The sequence below is a fragment of the Phaethon aethereus genome (genome assembly GCF_964289735.1).
Source record: "Phaethon aethereus genome assembly, chromosome: 5".
NCBI lineage: Eukaryota > Metazoa > Chordata > Aves > Phaethontiformes > Phaethontidae > Phaethon > Phaethon aethereus.
This window is the reverse complement of record NC_138579.1, coordinates 40170587-40189225: the sequence shown is the minus strand read 5'-3', so window position 1 is coordinate 40189225 and position 18639 is coordinate 40170587. Positions and strand designations below refer to the sequence as shown.

The 18639-nt window shown below is 37.9% G+C and overlaps 1 protein-coding gene across 1 annotated transcript in view; it reads left to right on the top strand.

Moving 5' to 3' along the window:
* MAP3K9 (mitogen-activated protein kinase kinase kinase 9) overlaps window positions 1-18639 on the top strand; it is a gene marked incomplete at its 3' end in the record, with an annotated part of 54122 nt that overhangs the window by 23918 nt on the left and 11565 nt on the right. Inside the window, exons 3-5 of the mRNA XM_082000605.1 lie at window positions 5014-5194; window positions 13297-13445; window positions 16951-17126. Coding sequence (XP_081856731.1) covers window positions 5014-5194; window positions 13297-13445; window positions 16951-17126 — 506 coding nt within the window. The remainder of the gene's footprint in view (window positions 1-5013; window positions 5195-13296; window positions 13446-16950; window positions 17127-18639) is intronic.

Genomic DNA, 18639 nt, shown 5'->3' with positions numbered 1-18639 from the left:
AAATGCCAGGACTTGTTGACTAAGGATGCTTCTCTGATAATATGGATCTTAACTGCTGAGTTTTTTCATGGCAACAAAGACAAATTAAAGAACACAATTAAGAAAGCTTGTTTAGTAGCTGTGATGGTCTTACAGGTCTGGGTGGTGCAGTTAGTACTGTGACCATGATGGTAATTGTCTGTGAAGTACCAAAGTCCCAAGCATAGGCTATCGTAAATCTTCAGAGAGTAGGTTACCAACTGCCACCTATAGCTCTGCATTACTTGGAGACAACTGAAAATGCTGTAAAGCTAGTGGTGAAAGCAAGCCACGCAGTGCTGCCTTTCTGGTTTGTTACTGCAACTTATTTTGTCCTGAGCAGGAGCCAAAGCATCACATAGAATACATACAGAAACCTGTATTTAAAAAGTATTGAAAATATAACAATGACAAGTTTTCTCATCTCTGGCAATACACAGTTCTTTTACTTGCTGTAATGTCAGGCAGTATGACTTAGGACTGCACCAGACTGTCTTGTCAAATGGTCTTTGAATTCTGCCTTATACTATTCTACCAGTTAGTCTGTCGCATCATCAAACCAGTAAGTGTTGGCTTATTGCCTTTGGTGACCTAAACCATCCCTTTGTTTATATGGTGCCTACTTTCTCTGTACTTCAGGAAACTTTCTCACAAGAGTCTTGTATGAAAAATATCCTAGATGCTTCTTACAAGGCACCAAAGATGGTCTCAAAGAATATAGAGGAACTTCAGTATACATTTTCATTTCGAAGAGAAAGACTTGTCTTCATCATAACCTAGATAAGAGGAGGCCCAGTGTTTATTTTCTACCTTTATATCTCTCTAAGCTCAGACCTAATGTGTCTCGATTGACTATTGTCTTTCAGCACTTGGAGTCTGCCTGGGTCTCAAGAAATTAAACAGTGGAGTCAAATCATTACCAGTAATGATTCTTGAGAGTCCTTGTGATAGTAAAGTTCTTAATAAATTCTTAGTAGTTGAAGTCAGATGTCTAAATCATATATACCTGTATCTGGATGACTGTCTGATCCAGGGAAGGTCTTGCTACAAGATATCAAGGCCTGTTTGGATCATATTACCTTCTTGTTATCTCAGCTGGGACATCTTGAGATATGGAAGAGCTGTCTCGCTGGACAGAATTCATCTGAACTGTAATGAATTTCTCATTGTCAAATGTTTATTTTCCAGAGGACAAGTTCCAAGTCTTTCAGGATATATGAAAACATATGTGAGCACTTCTGGATTATTACTCCTGTAAGCACACATGTTCATGATACACTTCACCTAAAGTTGCGAACAATTTTTAATGCTAGTTTAAGCCATCATGCTTTGCTTTGCAATTGCAGTATGCAAAGAACATGGTATTGGTGATTTGCTGGAGCAGTTGGATCTTCAAAGCTGTCTAATGTGCTTGTAATACCTTGTTTGCTTCACCAGTCCCTTTTGCACACTGCCAGTTGGCTCCTACTCATGCTAAGATAATTTTTTAGCCCATACTACAGAGGAAGAAGATGTTTTTGAGTTGTTAGGAGCAGTAGTACATAGCATACCTTCATCTACAACCTGTTTGGCTCTGTGCATGCGCACAGGAAGAGACTTCTTGCATGGGCCCTGCTGGCACTGGGAAACAAGTGATCCACCACACTGACACACATTCTGCAACATTCCTGCTGATTCAGCTCTTGTTCTTCCCTGGTTGCCTGAAAACTAGGCCCAATATCTTTGCTGCCAAACAATTTCTCTTTTTAAGGCTGGGGAATGTGAAAAAATTTAAATTCAATTTTCTACCTTTTTTTAACTTTATCTCATGCAGACCTTTTAAATCAACAGACCAGAATGAGATGATCTACTCCCTTGGTAGGAGGAGTATTTTTGTGTCTGAATTTTTTTTTTTTTGCTAGGCGGATCATCTGGCCACTTAGCTCTGTCCTGAGTGATCCAATCTATTCAAAGATGGAAAGGTATGTTAACCCTGTAAGTGTAGGAAGTATGTTGCTTATTTATGTTCTGCATTTGTATTAGTCTACCACAATACAGAAGAAATAGTACTTGCAGAAGAGAACTTGCACTCAAAAGTGTTAAAAAAGAGGCAATAACTGGTTGTAGATAAAGCTCACAAGCAAAGGAGACCATGTTGATTAGCATGAGTAAAATGCATTTGCAGTGTCCTAGCAACCTGGCTTCTGTTCTTCCTAAAAGAGATTCTTAAGGAGGAAACTGAAAGGAATTAATATTTCACCCATTTACAAGATTCTTCATTGAAATCTGAGCAAATGCAAGAGGGAGAGTCCAGGTTTTCAGTTTGAAAATCTGACAGATGGGCTAGGAAGACTCCAAGCAGTTACAAGTGAGTCTGTTGATAATGACCAAGATAAGGAGAACTGAAACAGATGCTAGAGAGAGATATTATTCTTAAAATTAGTTTTTACAATATTGGGTTCCAGGATTATTATCCCAAGCAGTTATTACAAGGAAATAGGAGGGGACCTAAGGATGTAACTAAGGAATCAAGGATTTGCAATAAATCCAGCTCTTTCATTGTCCTTCTCTGTGGTCTTTTGTCATGGTAATTTATCTCACTTAGCCTACATGTGACAAAAGAACAAGTTCATGGATACAAAAGATCTGTGTAAGTACTAATTATTTTGTTAGAACTTAATACAAATCAATGTAATTAGATATAAATAACCTCTTGCCAGGAAGGTATCTACAACCCAACTGTGATATCTGGCTCTCTGTCCTGCTGTTGAGCTCATTCAGAGAGAGTAGGACCTACCTTGTGAAGAAATTTGCTTGTTGCTCATTGTGCTTATGGGGGCAAGCAAAAAAACCCAAACCAAACACATGCTTTCTTATTTCAAAGTTTTACTTTAACTTTAGAACTTCAATGTATATCTATATATTACTGTATTTAAATTTAGAATTAGATTTTATTATTCTGCCAGCTCTTTAGGTAGAGTGGGTACATGCTAGATAGAAGAAACTTGGTACATATATTCTAGGAAGTTTTTCACTCTTCCAAGCAATGAATGACTTGTCAGGAATTTCTCTTAGCAGTTCTTCAGCTGCTAGAAAGAAGGGAAAAAAAATTAGGCTTACTAGAAGAACAGGCACAAAGGAAGCCTTCTTCTGTACCATTGTTTCTTGTGGTGGTTCTGTTCTATGCTGAAGTGTGGATCTAAAAATACATATACTTTTGCCCAAATGAAGGGAATAGTAACTCTAAGCCTCAAACTCATCCTTCCTCTGCAGTTAGGAAAATGGAGCATTCAGTAATGTTAGAACGGCATTTTGCAAAAGAAGCAAGAACCAAAAGCTTAACCATAAGTCCAGTTCATTCACAACTTGAGTTGGACCACGAAAATCTTTAATGAAGTAGTATTTTGTGAATTCTGAAGCCTTGTAGAAAGAGTAGCTGATTTTTTTAATATTCAGAGAGCAGACTGTTTAATAAAAGTAAATGCAGATTTTTAACATTTAGATGTGTATTACTTGTTAGTTGAACCCTTCTGCATAATACTTTTGGCTTTTATTTCATGGGAAATCTCATTTTGGTTATTGGAGGGAAGTATAAGAACGGAAGATTTTTTTAATATTTTTTTTTCCACCAAAAAATCTGTGTTAGCTTGACGGTTGATACTTGAGTCTTTTCATGGACTGCTAAAAATGGTCCTGAAGATTATTTTTTTGATGTACTGTAACTTTTTTAATGCTTTTGCCTTTTATAGGTTCTGTTATGCTCCATGATTGGTTGTGGGGTTTGGTGGTTTGGTTTTGGGAGAGTTTTTTTTGCAATTCACACACACAGGTATGGAGAGGGAAAAAAACACCTCTTATTTTCTAAGAACCTGTATCTGTAATGACATTAAAAACAGAGGAGTTGCATAATGGTGGTGTATTAGTGGCTTGATGCCTTTTGCTGTGAAGCCATTGGACTAATGATAATATATATTTTTTTTCTTTTCTATATTTAATAAAATATATATTTTATTTACAAAGAAAGCTATTTTTTCTTTGCAGTGCTTTACAAAGTGGCTGAAAATCATTTCACAGGCTTATGGCTATGTGAGTTATGGAAATTTAGTGGCCTGTTATATTTTGTTGCTTGATGTTACATTGCTGGTGCAACTTGTGTGGTCACTCTGCATTAAGATAAAGAAAGAGAGTAATCGGGCTCTGCTAAAGCAGAGTAGATACTTCTGGCCTCTGATTTACACTCACTTCACACTGGTGTGACAGTACAGTTTCTGGGTAAAGAGGAATATGTGCCTTATACCAAAACGTTCTTGAGTTCTGCCTCAAAGTTTTTTAAAGTTCTTGGGCATAGACTCCTTTGCCACTGAAATGTAGTAGAAACTTTGGCAGCTTAACTAAAAAAATAGTTTCATAATGATGGGTAGGGAATCTGTAACATGGTGGTTTATATGAAGTCTTGAATTGGGCATGTTGTTACTGATCATCAATCCTTTTTTTTTCAATTGTGACTTTTAAAAAAATTCTGTGTACGTAGAGCTTCCACTCCTAACACACTTACATGAAGGGTGTATCCAGCCTGTGTGTGTATCTGGATTTAAAAAAAAAAAGTCCTCTAAGCAGTTCAAGAAAAAGATGCTATTACTGGCTTGCTGAGAGAGGATTAATTAGGAAATGTCTTCCCTTATCTGGATTTCTAGAAGTTACAGTGGTTCACTTCCTCTTAGCAGAGAATTATTATACAGAATGACACTGGGCACTATATTAAATAATTGTGTTAATATCTGTTTGTTCTTTGGGGCTTAGTATTTTGGTTAAATTTGAAGTTATTTGCTACACAGCTGTTCATTTCTCAAGATGAAGGGATCAGCTTGAAATAACTTCTAATGGAGTGTGGTATGTTTGAGTAACTAAAAGTCAGGGAGAATCTTGAAATTTGGGAGATCTCCAGAAGGATCTTTTTTGCATAAATACTAGCTTTACTCTGCATACCTTTTATTCCCCTCCCTCCCTTTTCTCTAGTACTGATACTCGAAAAGGTGGAAAATGGAGATCTGAGCAACAAGATATTGAAGATCACGGATTTCGGCTTGGCCAGGGAATGGCATAAAACTACCAAAATGAGCGCAGCTGGGACATATGCCTGGATGGCTCCTGAGGTCATCCGCTCCTCCATGTTCTCCAAAGGCAGCGATGTGTGGAGGTACTGATTTGGCATTAAATGACTGGATACTAAAGAGTAACTAGACCTGCCAGGAAACCTCTTTTATGTTTAAGAATGAGTAATGGTGAACTGAATATTAAAATTCAGGTCTTAAGAAAACTTTATCCACCAGCTTTCCATTGATCAGACTCTCAGATGACTTTTTATTAATTGCAAACTTTTCTTTCACTGTAGAAAGTGATGGTCCAGCTTCTGCATGCCTCTAAATTTTTGTTGTTCTATATATTTACATTCAGATTGTCCTAGGATTCATAATCCAAATTTTCTCTGCTTTATCTAAAACAGCCTTTTTCTGCTTATTTGGCTATTGGCTGACATAATAAAGGCCATAAAACAATCTGAAGTACTTAAAATTACTACTATTTTTTTACTCTTTTACCAATAGTAAGATCATTTTATGTTTTGGTAGTTATCTCTCACTGTGTATGTACACAAACATGCTATATGTAATCAAATTCCCCCTGCAGTTTCAGCCTGGATACAATGTTTTTCATTTTCATAATAATCTTATGAATTATTTCCACCCTTCTCGTCTTTCACATAAAAGAAGAAAAATCTCTTCTCTAGGTCCATCTGAGTATGTAATCCATAAGTAGTAATTTGCATGTAATATATTGTCTTTTCCTTTCATGCACGGGGATTTTTGAGAATAGGAGCTACTTTGGTGGGGAGGAGTGTAAAGGTTGGCCCATAGACTTCCAGAAATTGAGTTTGAATACAACCATTAAGTGAATTGGTAAATCCAGAATTCAGTAAATAGCTCTAGGACAGTGACTTTTCTGGATGCTGTGTGACATAGAATCGGCACTGAACATCTGAAACAGGTGAAGTAGATGGAATTTTGTTTTTCCTGTGGGGAGAAAGGTATTGAAATGTCAGGGTGACTTGGTCTTTAGAGCAGTAAGATTCTGTTGCTGGCAAGTAATGCTCCCACACAAGTTTGTGCATGCTGTGAAATCTGTCAGGATAAAGAAATATCCCAGCTGGCATAATTGTCTGGCTGTTATGGCAGAGACTTTGTGTGGGGATTTTAATTTTTCTTGTCCAGTTTTGCTGAATAGATAATGTATAGATAAGTCTGTGCACTTGTATTTTGCACACTAATGGTGTGGATAAAATTCTGACTCTGTAGTTAAATGTGGTAGCCTCTGTAGTTAGTCTTAGATGAACTGAACAAGGTCCAGGCTTTTTACTCTGAGTGAAGTCTGGCAGAAATGAAAAGCTCAAGGCTGCACACCTTTTCTGTGCACATGTTAACAGTACTGGTTTGTACACATCTTGTCAAGCTCAAACCTCAATTTGCTCTTCTCTGAAAAAGTGCTAGGAATGGCCTGAGGGAGAAGGGAAGGGGGAAAGAATTTACCTGTGATTGTAATTTTAATAATCCAAGTATGCTGGGAACAGATCAATGGATGTTCTGTACCAGTATGACCTGATTTTAAAAAAGGTAAGAGTTAATAGGTCAGTTGGTGATTTTCATGAAGGTAGCTCAAGTACCTCTATACCTGAGCAAAAATATCAGTTTGGTCATTGACTTAAGGACTGTAAATCACTTAAAATATTTGTTAGTTTTTCAGAATACTGTGTTTCTATTTTTAAGGTTCCTTCATCACTTTCTCTTTATAACCAGTCTTTCCTTGAAAACAGATGAAGTTCCTCTCTGTAGTCTTCCTTAAACAGAGGGTTATCACCATTGAGAGCTGTTATACTGTCTCTGAATAAGACTTCTCTCTCTGGTGGCCAAAACCTTGAGTCATAGTTAAATAAGCTGAAAAGAACATGGTGTTTGAGGCATGTATGCAGAGGACAAAAACTTGCCAGTGCGGTCACTGCTAGTGTTTCAACGATTGTTAAGCACTGGATTTTACAAAAGCAGTCATGGACATGTGTAATAAATCCTGTTCCCACCCAAGGATGTAACTTTAAATTCTAAATCATTCCTGTTAAGAATAGGTTGTCCTATTAGACTTGCCCCTCCTCTTGTCCACTTCTACCTCTTGGTTAATCACTGGAGTAGAGGGAGTTTTTTGCCTGATAACCTTCTAGCTAGTCTGCGTAGCATCAACAAAATTGGCTGTCTCTGTCCCTAACGTTCTGTGCTGGTTTTGGCTGGGATAGAGTTAATTTTTTTCATAGTAGCTAGTATGGGGCTGGAAACAGTGTTGATAATACAGGGATGTTTTAGTTATTGCTGAGCAGGGCTTACACAGCGCCAAGGCCTTTTCTGCTTCTCATACAGTCCGGCCAGCGAGTAGGCTGGGGGTGCACAAAGAGTTGGGAGAGGACACAGCTGGGAGAGCTGACCCCAGCTGACCAAAGGGATATTCCATACCATATGATGTCATGCTCAGTAATAAACTAGGGAAAAGGTTGGCTGGGGGCGGCTTCAGCGTGGGGGCTGGCTGGGTGTCAGTTGGTGGTTAGCAATTGGTTTCATTTGCATCACTTGTCTTTCTTGGGTTTTACTTCTCTGTTATTTTCCTTTTCATTACAATTTATTTTTTCATTATCATCATTATTATTTCAATTATTAAACTGTCTTTATCTCAAACCACAAGTTTTTTCACTTTTACCCTTCCAATTCTCTTCACCCTGTCCTGCTGGGTCGGGGAGTGAGTGAGTGGATGTGTGGTGCTTAGTTGCTGGCGGGGGTTAAACCATGACACATTTACACAACCCTTGTACTTGAACACTGTTTCTGTAAAACTTACTAGAATAATACTGCTGGCTGAATTGTTGCCCAGCCTTTTAACAGTCTTATTCTGCTTGGGTTCTTGCTGCACAAACAGGTAAAGATGATGTTGGAGAAGATGCTTGCCAGAACTGAAATTTCTTGAGTCAGTCTTATCATAAATAACTGCTTCTTGCAATTCCCTTCAAAACATGTATCAAGCTCCTTTTGAAAAAGTCAGTCTGGTTTTTTGTCCCATTCTAAAGGAGGGTTGGCAAAGAACTTACAAGGCTGAGGAATGCTCCCACACACTGGTGTCTATTGCAAGGGTCTGGGCCACTGTAAAGATGGTTGATAATGACAGTAGTTGGTACATCCTAGTACCTAGTAGTCGGTACATGCAAGTGAAAATTTGTTGTTATGAATTTTGCTGTGCTGCACCCACAAGCTTTAGATATACAGCAGAAACCTTGTACTTACATTGCACAGAGGACAAAGAAGCTATGGCTTTATTTAAATATGTCAGTTCTGGTAAATCAGTTTAAGTGTTTGGGAAGAGAGGTACATATTTGCTTTGGCTTTACAGGGGTGAAATTGCAGCACAGGTATTGCAGCTTATCCAATACTGTATGGCAAGATAATGTTACTAGGCATAAAATTCAAGTTTCCCTGTGATTTTAACTGCTTATTTCTTGTTTGCTGCACACTTAATTTTTGAGTTGTGCTGCTTAAAAGACAATGTTGTCAATATGGTTGGTATGTGGAAGATAAAGCCACCATACAACCTTCACCTGAGTTCCCTGTGTTCCTCAGTTTAGATGCTTTTAAGATTTATCTACTCTGACACCAGTGACATAATGAGGAATTTAATTTTTGTTTAGGAATGGAATACCAGAACTACCTAAAACCATCCGATTAGCACATCAAGCTGTTTCAGGCATTCAGTGGTGGGTGTAGGAACTTCAATCATTAGAATATTTCATTTGAATCAAGTGTTGGCAAGCACTTCCATCCACAGCTGACTACTTGCAGGCTTCTGTAGACCTCTGTGTGAAAAGAAGCACTGGCAAGACTTCAGTACCTGGCAGATAAATGTTGACTAGCAATACTGGTGGAAACTCATGTGGGAGAACTGTATGCAACTGACTGTTCTGGAATAAGCTGGAAATGTCATCCCTGGAACTGCCAGTCCCATAACGTGCAAAATGCTGTTAATAGCCATTAAAATGTAATGATTTTTTTTTTTCTTAACAGCAGTAATATTCTAGTTTCTGTTGTTGCTTGGCTCTCCTTGATGGGCTGATAGCTCCTTTCTCATGGAAAGTACTGAACATAGGGAGATGGAGAAGAGGAACCTATGGTACAAATGCCATTGAGCAATAGCAGTGAGAAGAATTTACCATTTTTTACTAAGTTCACAGCCTTACAAGGGAGGAGGTAAAATCACATGTGGAATCCTGCAAACCTCCAGCCTCCTTCTCCCTGAAAATCCAGTATGTAGGATTGAACCTGATGTTAAATGGCTTAAGGGATTACTGGATCACTGGGAGTTGGTTAATTATTCATACAAGTGTCAGTTGACTTGGACGCATGGCCTGTATCACATGTTTCATTTTGTAATTAAAGTCCAAAAATTACTACTGGGTGCTAGAAAAAAGAATGACCTTGACCAGTTTTTCTTCCTCCCCGTTGAAAATTAGAAGAGGCCCGTGATTCTTTCTCCCTGTGCCCTTTTTGCATAAGTCTCTTTTGTCTCTGGCTTTTTCCTTTGTAACTCTCAAGCAGGGGATTGGGAATTAATGGAAAACACCCTGTTCAGCACCTCTTTTGCTGCTTAATGACTTGGGATGATTGTTCGAATACCACAAAGCAGTGTTTCCCTAGTTCTGTGGAAGCAGTATTCTCAGCAATGAACTGTAAGTATGTGAGGAAGATGTGGCATTCAGTTTTGTCAGAAACAAAGCGATCTTTCCTTCAATATATACTTCTAGTGTCATGTTAGAAGAAATACCAATCTGTCTATTCCTTTGTCTTTTAAATTACCCTGCTGAAGAAATGCTTTGAGCACATAAATAGTGCTTTCCTAACCATTCCATTAAGAGAAATATGTAATACATGTTTTATCCAATACTAGTGGTGAAGTAATAACACATTTCTTCGGTATTTTTTCTTGCCTTTTGATACCAACATTCACATCCAAACTGAAGAGTAACATGAATTATCAACCATATTTAGGCAGGCATAATATATATTCAGTCCAATATTCCTTTTCTTTGAGTGTCTTATGAATCCTAGGAGGCCAAAAAGAAAATGGGAAATCCTTAAACTCGCGTTTATTTTTTCATTATCTTGATACAGTAAGAAATTGAGAAAAGAAATAATCAATTCTAAGCATAATTATAGTAATTGTAATATCAAGAGTGTGAATTACATAGGAAAAATGCAAAAAGTTGTATAGAAGAAAAAATATGATATTTTGCTTAATAAAGTAAACTAGCTCTGTTGGCAGCGAAGGTGGAATTTCTAGTAGCTGAGATTCCGTATCTAAATATGAGAGGTAGTATTAGTAGTATTAAGTAATATTAGTAGTACTAAGACTGCCCAACTAGAGAGGCAGCAGTTACAATGAATGTTAAAGACTTGGTGGGTTGGGGGGTAGATTTCAAGAGTACAGGCTGTGATAATGAAAATTTTTATTACTCTCAACTGGATAGGGCAGTTCTCGCTTTGAAACAAGAAAAGATTTATCTTTTAGCTTCAGAAATGACTGTTCCATGGAGCAGGTATTCAGGGAGCTTTTAGGAAGAGAAGCAGTTTTTTATTTGTTCTTCAGATGTGCTTAGGAGGCCTTCAAAGTAGTACAATATGACCGTGGTCAAAATGTATATACTTGGATTTAATATAGTTGCAAGAGCAACTAGGAGAAAATTAGTCCATTACAGTAGTGTTTAATCTTAAGGAGAGTAATGACAACACTGAGGAATTTGGGGGCGGGGGGGGGAACCAACAAAAAAAACCCAACAAACAAACAACCAAGAAACAAAACAACAAAAAGTGAACATACAACATGGTTACCTTTTAAGAATGCTATGTTAAAGGCCAGAGTGAATGCATAGGCAAAACTTCAAATGAGTGGAGAGAGGACAATGTGGAAGAGACTACTGGAAGACCTCCTTCAGAAAGTTGAACCTGTATCCAAATGAAGAAAATTAGACATGGACTTAGGTGCTGACAAGTTGAATGTAAAACACTCAAGATAAAAATGGTTTTGAGGAGAGTCTTGTGAAAAGCATAAAAACAAATAATTTGCTTTCAAATGCAGCACAGGTGAAAACCCTGTGGGAGAACATGTGTCCCAGAGGTGATCAACATATAGGAGAATGCAAAGCCCATAAGGCTATAGCAGGAAAAAACATAGTAAAAGTGACTGTGTCTGCTGGAATGGAGCAGAGAGAGGCTTTTTAAGCTGAAAATTTCTCTGTGAGGGAGCCAAGCTGGAGGACACCTCATACTGAAGTACTGTCCACAGAGGTATTAAAACTGACTGATAAAATGAACAGTAACAAATTGCTGGAGTTTACAGTAACACCCAAGATTTCTACAGGAATGTGAGAGAGCTGGCTGAGGTAATAGCTGTGCTGTGTAATCTGTTGCTTAAAGCTGCCTTAATACCAGAGAAATGGAAGGTAGCAAACATGATGACAGGTCTTAAAAGAGCTTCCTGAGGATCAGCGAGTCTGATTTTCAGTTCTACTAAATGGTAGAAACAGCACTAAAGAGCTGGGAGCTGGTGGACATATGTAAGAGTCGGCTTTTGTAGAAGGGAATTGTATTTTGTGGAAAAAATGGAAATTCTTGAAAGAATTACCGAATATGTGGACAAGTGGTAAGATTGCTTATATCATATTTGGATTTACAAAAACTTTCAACAAAATCTTTTGTCAAAAGCATTTAAAGAAAGTAAATTAATGTGGGAAAAGAGGGCAAGTCTGTTTCCTATCACTTAGTCAATTCTTAATTACTAAAGGAACAAATCCATTTTCTTGGTGGGGAATTCTGTGTTCAACATAATCATAAGTGATTGGAAAAAGCAATAAATGGGTTAGATAACATTCGTTGATGATGCCAAGTTATTCAGAATAAGAAAAAGTAATTACTGCAGAGAGCTGAGGAAATGTTTTACTATACTGAATGATAAAATAGTTGAAATGGTAATAAATACAAGATAATACCCATGGGAGATTTTCATGTGTAGAATGATGGGCTCCAAATTTTACTATTATGATTCAGTAAAAAGATACTTGAGATACTCTGGGTAACTTAGCTCTTTTTTAAGCAGTCAGAAAGGCAAGTGGCAAATTTAAAATTTAACAGGAAAGGAATAAAGAAGAAAACAGGAAATACTGTGCCTCCCTCCATATCTTTAAAACATTTTGTGATTTTGGTCATTCCAGCATAAAAGGTTTAAATGGAATGAGATGGTACAGAAAATGTTAATGTCAATGAAAGATACAAAATGGCTTCTGTTCAGGAGAGTAACTAGATTAGGATTTAGCTAGATTAGGATTTTGGGGGCTGGCAAGAAGATGATTTAGGCAGGATGTAGTGGGAGCCTGTGAAATCGGGGATGGCATGGAAGGAGCTAATAGGGAACATATGTTCACTCTTCCTTGTATTGGAAGAACTACAGGGGAGCAAATGAAATTGCCAAGTGACAAGCTCAAAACAAACACACGGAAGTGTTTTTTTTGGCAATGCATGATTAAATTTGTGGAACTCACTACCACAGAACATAGCAGACAGTAAATGGGTTCAGAAGAGAATAAGACAGACCAATGGAAGAAAAAACTGCCAGGTCACTAAGTATGAAGAAGCTGTCTCTGGCTCAGGTTCCCTAGAAGCAGAGAGAATATTCTGAGGAGATGTTGTTTGTCGTATACCTGGGGGAGAGAACAGTCCTGGAACTATTTCTGTAACTTCATAGTTAATATTTCATAGAGCATGTTAAGAACAGCTTAATTCTGAAGGAGTATTTTTCACTTAGTTTTAAAAATCACAACCCACCAAACAACCCTCCTTCACCTTTTTGAGAGTTTCACTGTGTTCCAGTTTGAACTTTGCGAAATTAGTTAGAAGATTCATGTTAATAATTTTCAGATTGTTCCCAGTTTTCAGAGAAAATTATTTTTGCCTGAAAGGCGAAAACAGCATCTTACTTCAGTCTTATTAAAAAAGGCATGTAAAATAAGGCACTTCACCAGCTTGGCAGCTATGATGAGCTTGTCCAGAAAACTGCAATTTCTTCAATGTATCAGACTCACCCTGATTGGTTCAGGTACTTTTCTTGTTGCTTAACAAAGAATGTGTTAAAGTCAAATACCTATTCTCTTTCCTGTTTTCTTCCTGATAGTTACGGTGTGCTGCTTTGGGAACTGCTAACAGGAGAAGTACCATTCCGAGGAATTGATGGTCTTGCAGTAGCATATGGTGTTGCCATGAATAAACTTGCCCTTCCAATTCCTTCGACGTGTCCAGAGCCTTTTGCCAAACTCATGGAAGGTAAGCCAGCTGTGGTGTGAGTATGGTTTGTGCTGTTGAGTATTGCCTCCTTGTGTTGGTTTTGATGCCTAAGAGCACAGATTTCTCGAATGACTTTATTCAGTGGTGCACGTTATTATGGGAGCTAGGCTTGGCTATTAGTGTGCTGTGACAGTTACTGTGTTACAAAAGTAGTGCGTGAAAGAAATTTCCCTGCCATTTTCTATTTGAAAACATTGGCTTTATAGGAAAATAGGGGCTATTGCTGTCATCATCTAGCTGCTTGTTTCCTAGTAGTGAAAACTCACCAACACCAAAACTTCACATATTTTGGTCTAGTTTGAAGTCTTCGACTTGTTTTCAAATGTGTAGCTTGAACATCTTGCTGGGCAGTGCCAGACTGATTTGGAATGAAGCTTAATCCTACTGACGTTTGAGGGAGAAGCTTTAAATGTGGCTTTGACATTTGAAAAACAACCGAAATTTTTGGTCAAAATGATGTGATATTCTGTGTTGCGTGGACATAGTTCATGCCCAAAGTGGATTACATATGCATGAAAGAAATACAGGAGTTCGTCATCAGAGCTGCTGTAGTTATTAAAAAGGATTCCATGAGGTAGCTTTTGGGGTGCACCTATGTGACATGCTCTGTTGGCTATTGCAACTACTTACATATCTCCCAGCTCCAGTTGTTCCTCCCTCCCTCCCTTTCTCACAGTAGTACCTTTAGTGTTTTTTTTAGTGCTCCTATTTTTCCCAAGGATTTTCAGGTGTTTATATGTGATAAACATTTTTATACCTATCTGGCAGCCAGAAAAACTGAGGTAAAGAGAAATTAAACATATTTTATAGTCCTAGTGAGCAAAGAATGAGTCTGAAAGTAGAACTGACATTCTGTGCCCTCTGGTGGTGTTTTTAGCCCCAAGAAAGGAATTTGATTCATGCAAGAAAATGTTTCTGATAGATTTCTCTGTTTTTAGAATATTTTTGCATTTCTTTGGTCTTTTCTGTAGGTTACAGCGTTCAGTTAAGTTAAAGTAGAAAATTCCACATACTGTTGTGCTAAAAAAGAAATAACCTACTGGATAGTAAACAGCAGTAGAGTTGCAGGTACAGTAGCCTTGGAAGCATCATAAAGCAAGAAACTGCATCTGAAAGAGTTAATGGAACTACCAGCTCAGTGTTGTGCTAGGGCAGTTCATTCCGACATGGTTCCCTAAAACAAGGACCCTGATTTTCTTAAATATAAGTGAGGTATCTGCTGCTGGGGTTAAAAATAATGCCCTCTATTGGGTAAGTAAGGTAGAGGCATATGGCCTGCACTTGAACCCAGCAGCACAGGGGTGAGCACCCGCATGGCTTTGGAATGCTTGGCTTCTCCATGTGCAGGGGGAAGAAGAGAACAAGAAAACAATTACTTTCTGCCCCTTCACCAAAACTGTTTTTCAAAGAGGCTGTTTCCAGTCTCGGGTGAACTCTTGTTCCCCTAATGCTGTTTTTACTTTTGAATTACTGCCCTGGTGGTCTTCACTGAGACAACAAAGCTGAACTTCCCCTCTTCACAGAAAAGACTTGTGTGTTACAACTGTCCTCATTAGTGCAAATAATGGCCTGGGAAAATAAAAGCCACGGGCCACCTGCATAGTTATCCTGTTCACTCATTCATGCATTTGGCTGGCTGCAGCATTTTGTTTTACTTCGGGTCATGTTTGCTTTGCCACACTTAAAACCTGGGGTAGAGAGACAGGGATTATGGTGCTGACAGTCCAGCTGTATCACCCATTGCTACTAATTGGTCAGCAGCAGGGGACCTTCAGAGCACTCTTTAACATCCTCAGTTCTCTACTTTGATAAGAGAAGCAATTTAAAATCCATAAACACAAATATGTTCCAGCTTATGCCTCCTGGAACCTGACATGCTTTAATACTAGCATCTTGATACCAGCAGTTTTGAAACGAAAATTCCCAAATGCAAAGTCTCAGTAACACTAAAATGAAAGAAAAGACCTGCAAAACCAAGCCTCAGCAGTTGCACAGATTTTATGAAGTGTTATTTATTTTTAATTACAGCTGCTCCTTGGTGTATTTCAATCCACAGAACTGATGAATTAATGTCTTTTAGGACATGACCAAAATTTTTTTAAGAATGCTTCCTTTTTTCCCCAACTGTAAGGTCTAGGAAACTTTAGAACATTTTTATAACTCTTGCCTCATGCTGCAGTAATGTGTGTCTTAAATTCAGTGACCATTTAGAGCAACAATAGTATAAGCATATCGAGACCCCTGTGTTACTTTCTTCCATTAATGCACAAAAGCTGTATTCCCTAGAAATGTGCTTGAATGTGAAGTTTTTCTGTTTGGATCTTCTCAAATATTGGCATGCAGGAGTCTAGTAGTACAAAAGGGAACAAAGACACTTGTTGAACAAGAACCTCTGTACTTGTCAGTATGGGACAATATAAATTGTCAGTACGGGACAATATAGAATGGGAAAGTGATGTTTTCTGCAGGAGTAGAAATAAAGGTGAAATAAGGGTGAAGAGGACTGAGTAAGAATTTCCTATTCAAACATTTGCTATTCAACATTTTGACTTAAAGACTTTTAAAAAATATGTTCTTGATGATTTCATAGTTCAAGATGTTACTTCATACCATTTTCCATTTCCATTTCTGTTTTTGATGTTCAATTCCTGTCACTGTAAAAGGAGTACCTTTTTGTACTAGTGCTAGTTGAGTTGCCTCATGTGGCAAGATGGGTACCTTAAATTCTACATTTTCACAGTAATTGGGTAAGTCATTGCATGATTGTAAATGAAAAAGCTTGTTTATCTGTGGTTTCTCTTAAAAGCAAAAGAAAAAAGCCTGGTCAAACAAATTTATCTCAAATAATAAAAAAGAACCCTTAAAAATAAGAAAACTCCAAATGCGCTATTTGGTGATGTTATTTGCTTGAATCTCCTATTTTCACTCAAGTTATGCCCAGTCTGCTTTGCAGGAAGGATTTTCAGTTCTGTGGAAGAGATTCATAATGACTCAGCCTAGCATTAGAGTTTGGCATTAGAAAGAACTCTGATAGACATTAGTCTGCAGTATGGCTGTTAACTCTGTGGTGTAAGTGTGATAAAGAACTGTTTACAAAAGTCTCGCATAGTATCTCCACTCTATGGGCACATACAACTTAAATCAATATATTTAAGGAAATTATTTATGTTTTTTAATATATGCTTGAAAATGTAACTTTCTGTAAAATTAGTAAATCTTGGCATATTATTGCAATAGAACCTAGAGACCAGTTCAAGATCTTAAGTGATGTATATTGCTTATACATCTTGAGTATAAGCATGAAAGCATGAATTCCATACTTAGGATCAGAGAATAGTCAATGCAAGTGGGAAATGGGTAAGATGGGGTGGCACAGATAGTGTGCATGCCACTCTTTGCCACTGGGGATCAGTAAAGTACTACTTATCCTCAACCCTTCATACTAAAAGATGCCTAACAGCTGCTTGTCTTTGTCCTATTCTAGATTGTTGGAACCCTGACCCACACTCACGACCTTCCTTTACCAGTATCCTAGACCATCTCACTGCCATAGAAGAGTCTGGTTTCTTTGAAATGCCCAAAGATTCCTTCCACTCCCTGCAGGAAGACTGGAAACAAGAGATACAAGAGATGTTTGATCAGCTCAGAGCCAAAGAAAAGGTAAGGAGAGAAAACCACTCCATGCTTATCCTCTCTGGGTTATAATTTTCCTATTTCATAATTCAAACAGGGACATTGTTTAGTGCATCCCAGAGTTAATTTTGTATGTACTGTACTGGAGCTTGTAATGAGCTCCCTGAATCAATGGCAGGTTAGGAGCAGAATGATGAGTCTGCATCCTGAGCTGCTGCTCTTTCTATTATTGTAGTGAGCTGTGCAAACTGCTATGATGAGTTGTCTTCATTGTTTAATGCATCTAGTAACTATTTCACTGTTAGCATCTTAATTGAGAAGACCAAGGAGTACCTCAAGGTGTACCTTCAGCATTGCTGTCACCAAAGTGGATAGACTAATAAGCATGAGTGCCAGCCAGGGGAATGGTTGAATAGCTGTTATAATTGAAGTCCACCTGGGTAAAGAACAGGAAACAAAAATGCTAGCAGGAATAAAAAGAATTGTGACCATCAGCCTCAAGAAGTAGAAGTTAAATTTAAAAGCTGACAGTTTCTTCAAGCATACTTGCAGAAAGCACAGGTTGCTGCATCTATGTTAAGGTCCTTACAGAGACTGTCTTTACAGTTGGTACGAAATACTGCAGTGGAATCAGTAAAGCAATAGTATTTTTGTAATTTTATGGCATCTTGCCTGAAAATAACTTCATAGTAAACAGCCAACTTGATTTGGGCTCAAAAGTTGGGTTCAGGAGGCAGACAAAGAAAAGGAGATCTTGGGGCAGGGCATGTAAGTCCCATAACAATACTTAAAACATTTCTATTCACATATTATAGAAGCTTTTGGGAAAAATAAGATAGCTAATAGTAATTTCCCTGCTGCACTGTGTTGTCCCTTGGCATAGTTGTGTTGGAACAGTTTTTGAAAACCAGGAACTTTAACAGACAAACAGAAGACCAAACAGTAGTAGCTAGACTGCCCTCAGGTTGAGTACTGTATTCCTCTGTAGCAATGGGGAAAAAGAATTTTATGTCCTATTCACCTCATGAGTAAAATGTACAAAACCTCCATGGTGATGGGACAGGTAACAATGATGTTAAAAAAAAAAAAATCTAAACTAAAATGTCTCTGGTAAGATTAAGTTTAACTTGGTTTCTTCAATTTTTACCTTCTGCAGTGGAATTAGCTAGCTGGAGATAATTATTCTGAGCGATGAATTCTTTTGTCCTTGTGGTCAAAGGAGTACAGTGAGAAGAGATTTTGAAATGTCGAGGACAATTTCCATGGATTCATTTTGTCAACAAAGAAAAGATTGAAAAGTTTGCCTTAGGCCTCTTTATGCCTAAGGAGCAACCATGCTTGGTGGAACTAGTGGGAATGACCTCCTGATGATGTTTTCATTGATTTTTGTTAGAGCTGTGCTTTGTGCTATTTTATGATGCATGAGATTGCAAGGTTATTTTTAAACAGTTTAAGTCAATACTGAAGTTAACATAGGTGCTTACTGAACAGGAAAGCAAAGATTAATTCTTTTCGATGTTATGGGTAAATCTTGCAAAGT